Here is a 10,375-nt window from a genome sequence, read left to right as displayed (position 1 = left end):
AGTGCCAACTTGCAACTTAACAACATAATATACGTAACATGGTGTAAAAGTACAGTGCACTAAACTGTCCTTTACTACTGAGTCATCAGTAATCAATGTTACCCTCGTAAAATAAAATGTTATTATTCATTCATTAAGTGTTATTTGTTAAGCAGTACTGTATTTCTACGACTTTCAGTTCACAACAAAATATCTCATTCCGTCATTTCATAGTTGTTACGTTCAGGGTGTCCGCTTAATACAAGTAAAATAACAAGTAAAGTGAAACAAAGGACTGCTACAAGGTGACCGCGGCAGCTGCTTAATAGAGGTGGCCGCCTAATACAAGTAACAAATACAGCGTTTGTATAAGCGAAAAATCGGGACTTTAAAAACTAGCCGCTTAATAGAGGGTGTCCACTTCATACAGGGCCGTTTATAAACAGGTTCGACTGTAGTGGAATCCAAGCATATTATTATATCGAAACGTCCCTTTTTATTACTTGTTATTTTTCTACCTTTCCTCTGACAGTTTCTAAAACGAAAACCTGCCCGCCATTCATTAGAGAGAGACGAATTCTCTCTCGCGCAACGACCCTGGGCGGTGGGCGAAGCGAGGCGGCTGTATTGGCAGGCTAGTCATTCATCCGTCATTTCAGGTTTTCCGTAGCGTTATTTAATTCCCCTCAAGACTAGACGGCCACTTCTCTAGCTGAGACATGCAGGAGAGTGGACACTTTTGAAGCAGTCAACAATCACACGAGTAGTGGGGTTTAAAAAAAAATATACATTTTAGAGCAAAGAACAGATGACATCGCATATGGAAGCAAATAAGGCTTGGAGAGCTAGAAATATTTGTATAGCTCTAAGCAGCTCTACATGAGCGCTATGCGTTAGCCGTCACACACCCAGAAGTTGATCTGCCTAACTCATTCTTCATTTTTGTTTTTTTTGTTTTTGTTTTTTTTTTGTAGAATGTACACCATATTTCTTAGAAGCACTTGACTTTTACTTGAACAAACTATAGCAAAGCTTCTTATTTCATCAATTTTTTTCCACTTAGCAACTTTCAGTGAATGTCCTGAATTAACTTTTAAATTTGTATTGCTGATGCCTCTCTCGGCAGTGTACCTCTTTTGGGGGAATGGATCAAGTGTTTGAAACGTAACATCTGTTCACTCAGGACACGGGTTCTGGGGACTAAGGGGTGGACCGTTTGACTTTTGAAGGGGTGGGGAGGGAGTGATTATGAAAAATAATATTCTACAAGCATACTTGTATCAAAAAAATTCACGCCGTAAAAGCATGTTCACGAAGAAAACATATCATGCACACACACCTCCCGAGAAAAAAAATTCCTAGAGCATGAAAGAACTACAAAAATAACATTTGTTGCTGTACCAAATCACCCACACCTCCCTCAAAATTCAAACGGTCCTCAATGCCAGTTGTGGGCGATGTGACGCTTTCCATTGGACCAAATTTTTGTAAATTTCTGGTGGCCTTTGAAAGTGTATTTTCTCGTGTGCTGTACCGGATTACAAAGATGTTTTTCAAAAAAAAAAGGTCAGCCCGGCGAGATATACTGAAAATTGCGAAATTCTTTGCGGACAGTCGAATAACCGTTCCCGTTTCAGAAAATTTCGTTTTTGGATTGTCTGTTGTTGACTTTCTAAACTCTTTGCTCCCGTCCTGGAATTTTTGCTGTTGCATGAAACAACTAGCAACATTTTCAAGTGCGAGTCACCCAAACACAGCGTAACAGTTAAGTGTGAGATTTTATTAGTAGTTTAAACACGTATGAAAATAGTGTGCGTGTTACTTGAGATAGCCTCTCCAGATCACCTGTTCTCTTAACACACTGAAGTAAAATAAAACAAGAAAATCTGCATGAATCTTAAAACTAACCTCTGTATGGCGGTGTTAACAATCTCTCTATGAATTGCCCTTCGTACGTATTCGACTCCTAAATAACTAAGTTGTAAAATGATCGGCAGTTCGAGTGATGTGAAACGTTACCAACGGACGCTAATTTTTTTGTGCACTACAATAGAGTTTTTTGGTTTACGATCGAATGTAATCTCTTGCTTTGGCTTTTTATTCCGCTTGCCAAGCTTTGCTACTGGTTCACAACTCAATGCTCGTGTAACCTGGCTTATCCTATCAGAACGAACATGTTTCTTTTCAGCCAATCATGTGCAAAACTAAAGCTAACTGTAAACAGGATTTCAACAGTTTCCCGCGCTTGGCACCGAGTGCAAGGTTTACTGCGAGCTCTGATTGGTTCCCTGCGGTTTTTAGGGGCGCTGTGACTGGTTAGTTATTACTTTGATTTTTGCTGGACGTGTAAGGTTTTTTTTTTTCCAACGCTGCAATAATTGAACCCTATGTGAAGTTGTATCTTCAACAATAGTCGTTTTTGCCACTACTTGAAAAGAATGAAATACAATCCTTTTTGCCTTTCCACCCGTTTATATGCAATTTGGTACAAAATCGACGTGAGCAAGGCCCCATACTGTCGTTTCAAACTAGTCTGGCTGAAGACTCGCCAGCGAGCCAGATCTGGTGCAAATCAAACTGCAATTGAGTACCTAAAACTTCAAACCAACCAAGTAAAACGCGATTCCATAATCATCACCCACACCTAAACGACTCAGCAATTCTCATCTCCGCATCTATGAAGTTAAATGTCCTCAGTTGAGTTTTAACTGCAATTCGCTTGCTGATCGAAACCATCTGCTACACGAACACCGTTGCAATCCTAGCCATATCTTGTTGGTACAAGCATCAGTGCTTCACTTTTTTGATTTTCTTTCCCGGCGGCGCCCATCTTAGAAGAGACGTGTCCACTGACAGTACTGGCTTGCGGTAGTGCGCACTCTTGACATGCTCCTCGACAAGTTTCGGTGTGACGCATATGACGTGTTGGCCCTTCCAGTATTTGACCATGTTTAAAGACTGCAGCGTGTTGATGATGTCCTCTTGTGTTATGCTCGTCATGTTGCTGGTAAAAAAAGACGGGAAAAAAAATCATCACTATCTTAAAGGCAGTGCAAAATTTGACAATGTTCACAAGTGCACCTTGTCTGGCGAGTGCGTCGTGCAAGGAAAAGTTACTACTTATAAGAGGTTGCTTGATAGGCCACTTCTGAGTTGCCTTTTGCCTCTGCGTCAAAAAGAGTCTTCGTGTGAAAACATTCATATGAAAATGTGTTCCACCTACAGGTTCATTTTCATGCAAATCAAACTCATTTTCATATGAAATGTTTTACACGAAGACTCGTTGTGAAAGAGGGGCACAACGTAACTTGGAAATGCCCTATTCTCTCTCCAACCTGTTGCATGTGTCGCTTCAATCGTTGCACAAAGCAGAATCTTTGCCACCAGCAGTACTCAGAGATCTCATTTTTTTTTTTTTTTTTTTGCAGCAGGGGCGGGGGAGATACGAAACATCGATCGCTTCTAAGTGCATTTTCTGGGCTTCAATCTACTCTTATAACGCCCTTTTTGAACTGTGCAAAGTGACGTTCCAAACTTCTGTGCGGAGGTAAAGATCTCTCTTTTTTTGCTCGGGGATATAAAAAATCGATTGCCTCATAGTGTATTTTCTGGACTTCAATCTACTCTTATAACGCCCTTTTTGAACTGTACAAAGGGACGTTCGAAAGTTCGGTGCACTCGAAAGTATAACGGCGTAAAAATTGTTTCCCTGTACATATTTGTTCGGTTACCAGTCGTTTAGCCCGACTGGTATCCGATCGTTAAGCCCCCAAGTCGATCAGCCCCTAGCCGGTTAGCCCCCAACCAAAAGTCGATCAACTCACATTCACGAGAAGTAGACAGTGTTTTCAATTTCTAATTGGGAGCTAAACGGTTAAGGGCTAATCGACTTTGTTCACAACACTTCTTCGGCGTCACTCAAAAGTACACGAGACACAATCTCCACCCTCACCTGAGATCTTTGATTGAAAGAGTTCCTCTGAAGTTACGTAGTATATCTAACAGAATCCAGGACCAGTAGCTTCTGTAACTTAACTTGCCGAGATCAGATAGAGGTTTTTCTGGCGATCCAACCGTCTGCTCGATTTTCGACAGCTCATAACCTGACAAAAACAGAGAAGAAACATTGCAGAACAAAAAGTGACAACCATTTGACCTAGTCGGCTCCCAATCAGAATTGCGCGTTTGAAGTTTGAGATGTTTTTCCAGTCCATTTTTTCTTGACATTACCAGTCGTGCAATAAATCTGTTATTAATAACCACAATAGCTAGGAACCTTACTAGGAGAATATCGGCCCTCGGTCTTCCTCGTTTCGTTTCGTTTTGTTCCGTTCCGTTTCGTTTCGTTCCGTTTCTTTCAGTTCCGTTTCGTTGCCTTTCCCAAAACAAGAAATCTCAGAGGTGAGCATGAAGTGCACTTACTGAAAGCTATCAAGAATTTTCCAAATCCTTTCCTCTGGTATGGTGGCAATGTTAGAATACATGCGACATTGTTTCCATCGGGTGACTCTTTCTCCTAAAAAAAAAAAATCCAAGATAACAAAAATCCAGCATGACCCTTACAACTGTACTACTGTTAATGTACGTAGTAGTGCTATGTTAATTGGGCCAAAGTAAACCACATAACTCAGTGTTGCTTGCTAATCCAAGAAAAACTACATCTGGGAAGAATTATAGCCTGGAATATTGGGCCACTTCCTCTGGTTTCAACTAAACTCCAGAGCGTCTCTTGGTAGTTAGCAAGGTCAGTTTTAATCCTGGTTTGATTTTGAGTTTCAAAATGTCACCCAACAGCTTTGCAAAAAAAGAAACTCTAACAAGAATGCAAAACTCTAACAGCAATTTCTAGCACAATCTGGTTGAATAGATCCTTTTCAAAAATGGCTCCCAATTAAAAATTATTCCATAAGTATTACAATAAGCCTACTAATGGTAAAAATCCTCATTTCTAAAATGATATTTCAAAAGAATTTTTACTCTCAAACGAGGACAGTGACACTAATTTAAATACCAAAGAATTTCAAATTGGTGTCCTTTTATGAAAAGGGTCTAATGTCGAAAACAAAGATCTTCTTTTGCTTGACTGATAGGCCTGCTCCAGAATGACCAGAGGGGTACTTTCTAACAAGGTGTGATGCAGGGGAGGGGTGCTTTACCTTTGAGAAATATCCGACAAGGTGTGCCCCTTCCCTATCCACTTCCGTTAGCAAGTAAAACAGGAATGGTTCCACGTCAAAGTACAAAGTCTTGTGGTCCAGGAATAACTTTGCCAGCAGACAAATGTTCTGGCAATATAACTGAAACAGATGATTTGGAAAATTTATACAGAGTGTAAGGCAATACGAATGGACTGAAAAAACATTAAAGGACAAGGATGCACACACAGAATAAGCTACAGTGATGAATCCATGAAAATCTGTGTTGATAATAGAATTAATGGCAGATCAATGCAATGGCTGTTTCCACACTAGAGACAGATAATCTGTCCAAGACCAGGGCTGTAGCCAGAAAAAAATTATTCCAATGTAGTGTTCTGCTCAGTTCTGTTTCTAAGCACAAATCCATGGTCTCCCTGCCCAATGTGAATCAGAGAGAAGAGAACTTCAAAGACTTTATTTGTCTTAAATTCACATCAAGATGGATAATTCACCTGATGAGTTATCCATCTTGACAATCATCTGTCTCTACTGTGAAAATGGCCAATAAATATTCATTGTTTTCTAAGGTACCTTGTGTTCCTTTCCATCCACTTCATAAACAGATATTGTCCCTTTGCGATAGATTTCCTTTCCAGGGGGCTGCCGCATTGTGCACTTTCCCTGCAAAAGGAGTTTGGATCTAATTAACATGAGGACCCAGAGTTGTGGAAGGCAAAAATAAATATCCAAAATAATTAGTAAACTTCATGCCTAATGTCATGTATGAAGATATTTTGCCAGTCCCAACACTGAGAAAAAAAGAGGGTTTTGAATGGGGCCAATGACCCCACCCTGTAAAACCATCCATAGCTATGGAAGGGGAGACAAAACAACACTGTACCAGCAGCTGAATGAGGAAACAGGTCAGAGAAAGTTCTAGCCTTGCCATAATCAGGGGCCAAACCTGTAGGGGAGTCTCTAATCACCCTAACAGATCGACTGAAATACAAAATTACCATTGCTGGATTAAATTTTAAAGAACAAAACTGGGCAGTCCAAAACAAACATGGTGCAGAAAAAGACATAGTCAAGAAATCCAATGGAGAGAAGATTGTACATTGCACATGATGTTCAGGCAGTGCTGTCATTACAAGACAGCCACAAGTCCCACACATTTAACCAGTTATCTAAATAAATGTCTAATTTTAAGTTGTATTTAGTCAAATACCTGGGGGTACCGGTACTCTGTAAATCTTTGGGTGGGGCTGTACCACTGAGACTCTAAAACCCTTACTATACAAGACCATGATCAACTTGATTCAGCGACCTTATTCTAGACTAGGCACTAGCTATCTTCCATGCAGAAACTTTATCACTGTCATATTTCAACATACGCTAACTAAACCAATATCCTACAAAGTCACTTCCAAGTTTCAATTTCTATTTTAGAACCCCGGGTAAAGAACCTGCTCTAGACTAAATTATTTTTACACTATCTGTTTCCTGGAAAATTATACCGGATTCTATCCTAAAACTGTCTGATTTCGATACCCTATCCCACACTAAACTGCCTGAAAACCATACCCTTCACAGCAGCACATACCCATGTAGCTGATACCCATGCATATGAGAATACCTCCCCTCCTTTCAGGGTCTAATAGCAGGGGTATTTTCAAAACCTTACCAAGTGTTCTTTGTAAGTTTTCTCAAACTTCATATACTTGATGCAGTATTCACATATCCACAGTTTGCACTGTTTGCCATACTCCTCAGGAAAAGGTGAAAAGTACCACGCATCTATCTCATATTTACCAAACTGAATTTTATCCACAAACTTTATCTTGGTAATCTAAAATTGACAAGAAATAAAACAAACAAATATAGCATTATAAAGGTAAAAAAAAATGGTTAAGTCTGCATATGAGCCAAGTGGTCCACCAGCTGGAGCTTATCCTGGTTTCTGCAGCATGAAGTGACAAGGATGTATTTCTACTCCCCCCTGGATGGGATGCTAGTCCATTGTGAGGTTACCCCCAGCATTAAGTTCGCTGGTACCCATTTATACACCTGGGTGGAGAGAGGCACTGTGAGAGTAAAGTGTCTTTCCCAAGAACACAACACAATATCCCTGCCAGGGTTCAAACCCAGAACACTCTATCTGAAGATGAGCGCACTAACCACAAGCCCACCGTGCCTCCCATGTTTACTGTTTCAAACATAATTTTCATACTAAGGAAAGAAAATGTTTTATGTACATTAAGTTTTAATGAAACAAAAAATGTAATCGCTTCTTACTTCTCTCAACAGGAGATGAGCCTATGACTTTGACTCCACACTGTCCTTTACAAAACTACTGACTGTAAATTTTCTAGCTCCACAAGCCAAAGTTCACACAACATTTAGTTGATTTTATTTTAGAAATCTAGATGATCTTCTTGTGAGACATTGCTGGCTAATGAACAACATACTGACACCAGTGTGACAACAGAATATTCGAAAACATCATCCTTCTAAATTTACTAAATACTTGATACATTAATTAATAACTGTTTCTCATGTTGTAACAATCCCTATTTACTTCAGGAGCATATTAAGATTTTAAGTTACCGCTTCATGTTCTTTTTCTAATGCTGCTGTTGTTGGATCCATTTCAGCATATGTCTGCAAAAAATCAAAAGTAAATCAATGTGAAACCATTGCACATCAAGTCGTCAATCGTCATCAATCACAATATTACTAGCTAGTCTAAGAGTCTTTTAGGTCAATCCATCAACATGATTCAAAGCTTACTGTGCCAGTAAAAACCACAAACCAAATTACTGCTGCTGTTTGAAGTTTAGTTTTCTCAAATTTTATTGGGTTTTCCCTTGCCACACAATAGCAATCATGAATATTTATGGTGTTCACTATCTTATGAGTTTCACAGTTACACTGAGTTTCAATAAATTATGTTATACTGACATATTTTAGGACAATCAGAGTTCACCTTACTGCTTATTCAATTGAGTTACCTTTTGAACATGATTAATCTCATCATGTTTACGTTTTTGATTCCTTGTCAGTTTCCTTTCTGGGCCATCAACATCAACTTTCTCCTCTACAACAGGAACATGCATACTAACATCTTTCTGTTGAAGATCAACCCTTTCCATCGGCACCCATTCATCCAAACGCCTGTTAACTAAAATCAAAGAGGGAATCTCCTTTATGACTTTTATTATGGAAGTAGCTTTGTCATTTAACTAGAGACACATTCACACCACAATCAAAGGGCCAGAAGATAGCAAAACAAACTTTAGACAAGGTTTGTTCCATGCTCAAAATAGCAGTTCTCCTTACTGACTGCAATAGCATCTCTGAAAAATATTTGTTGTTTCAGAACATGTTTGCAATCCACACAGACAGTTTTTGGTTTGCAGTGCCCACCCCAACCCCCACCCCCACCCCTCTGGATTTTCTGTTCTGAAAATTTGGTGGAACATTAAGATTATGTCCCTAACAATGAGCTTGAGTTTTATTTGACCTCATTGTGGGTTAAGATAACAAATAGTAGAAAAATGAATAAATTAACTCAAAATCAAGCTGGTTCTAAGAAATTCTAAATTAAACAAAGTAAAACTTCAACCACAAAATCTCTCTTTAAAAACCTTGAAACTAATAAAACAAATATCGAAGAACATTAGTTTTTACAGCCCTACACAAATTTTAAAATTGCCATTTGTATACCCAAGTATCCCTGGGTAGTGAATTCTTTGAAATGCATGACATCATTACACACGAAATGAACCACACACGCCGCGCATGAACAATAGAATGTCCCATTTCATGACGTCATTTCGTAGCATATCATTTTGTGCACAATCCAATTTGTTTCTTTTCCATCGTGTTCATCAACACAGCCATATCAGACCGACAACTTCATTACTTCACTAAAAATTAACTTCTGAACTATGTTAGCATTGGTTCAGCGAATTTTCATGCACGATTTGAGCGAAAATGCGATGAAAATCTTCAACTTCGAAATTAGCAAGGCTGGAAAGTGAAAGAAAACAACTTACATCCGTGATAATGAACATAATATTCCTTTTTTCCTTCTTCCACCGGTCTAATGTGTATAATCTCAGCAGCATCTATTAAGAAAAGCGAAAACATCAATGAAGAATCAACGATAGTCACGGAGAAAACCAAAACATTATGGCTCATCAAAATTTCCCGTACGCCATTGTTGATCGGTCGGTCGCTGCACCAAACATTGTCTTTCTGCATCTAATACCGCAAGTTCCGATGTCCTTCGAGTCTTTGAGCTTTTGTCGTCCAATTTTTTAGGTTTTGAACCAAGATCGCGCTTTTCTTCGGCAGTTTCAAGGCCTTCTTTCTTGATTTCTCCGTTGACACCGGGCATGTTGTTGTCGGAGTCCATGTGGCGCGAAGTTGATCCCGTCATGCTTGGCGAGAACAAAATTGCAGCCGTCATTTTGGGTCGTAACGCAACGCCGAGTGGAAAGAACCTTTGCGTGACTCAAGTAACGGATTTAAAAACCCTAATTGCGCTATCCCATTTAACCGCAATTTTGAATTATTGTTTGCAAGGAGTAAACCACGAATTGTGTACTCTGTTCGTGTTTGAGTTGACGACGATAAATTAAGAGGGAGGATGAGATAGGAACGGACAAAATCTGTTTTCACCATCGATTCAGTATTAACGAGCTATCAAGGCCAATCAACGGATGATCTATTTGCTACCGTTCGCTGCCAACAACTTTAAGCACCGTCAAAACCTGTGCGCTGGCCATCCATAAACCTGATTAACTTGTGCTACAGGTAATTCTTAAAATCAAAGTTCGTTACATGCAACGGAGAACGAGGTTTCTCTAACATCACTGTTGGTTCCCCTGCATTTCCCTGCTAAACCTCCATTTTTGTTTTGTCTCGCTCCCAAGCTCTCTAGCTACAACTAGCAATAGAAACAGGAAGCAAAGACCTCCCCTCGCCGCCTCTAAACAAACCCAAACGTTTATAGAACTCATTACGAAAAGAGACACAATCTTTGAAGTCACAAAGCGCGGATGGAATCCAGTTTACTCCTGGGGAATAGATTCGGCAGAATAAAGTAAGACCACCGTCGCAGTACAGTGTATAAGGAAGGTAAGAATATTTGCCAAAGCCGACCGCAATCTTTTTTTATCATTCAACGTAGCGAATTTCAAATCCGACTTTTTGATGCGTAGTGCATGCTTGTTTTTAGGTATAAACGTTAT

The 10,375-nt window shown here is 39.5% G+C and overlaps 1 protein-coding gene across 1 annotated transcript; it reads right to left on the bottom strand.

Moving 5' to 3' along the window:
• Positions 1-1,740: 1,740 nt before the first annotated feature.
• On the bottom strand, positions 1,741-9,576 carry LOC110060962 (histone acetyltransferase KAT8-like). The gene is made up of 10 exons (XM_020767773.2): positions 9,336-9,576; positions 9,176-9,247; positions 8,129-8,298; positions 7,725-7,778; positions 6,802-6,966; positions 5,709-5,798; positions 5,136-5,276; positions 4,402-4,495; positions 3,932-4,082; positions 1,741-2,983 (listed from the first exon to the last, which is right to left on the bottom strand). Exons 1-10 carry the CDS (start codon positions 9,559-9,561, stop codon positions 2,767-2,769), a joined length of 1,380 nt encoding a protein of 459 aa, XP_020623432.2. The 5' UTR covers positions 9,562-9,576; the 3' UTR covers positions 1,741-2,766.
• Between the last annotated feature and the right edge of the window lie 799 nt (positions 9,577-10,375).

This window comes from Orbicella faveolata, unplaced genomic scaffold (assembly GCF_042242905.1).
Source record: "Orbicella faveolata isolate gen_17 unplaced genomic scaffold, um_ofav_v1 contig_47, whole genome shotgun sequence".
In the NCBI taxonomy this organism is placed as follows: Eukaryota; Metazoa; Cnidaria; class Anthozoa; order Scleractinia; family Merulinidae; genus Orbicella; species Orbicella faveolata.
The sequence above is the reverse complement of the archived record's forward strand: the minus strand, read 5'-3'. Positions and strand labels throughout refer to the sequence as shown.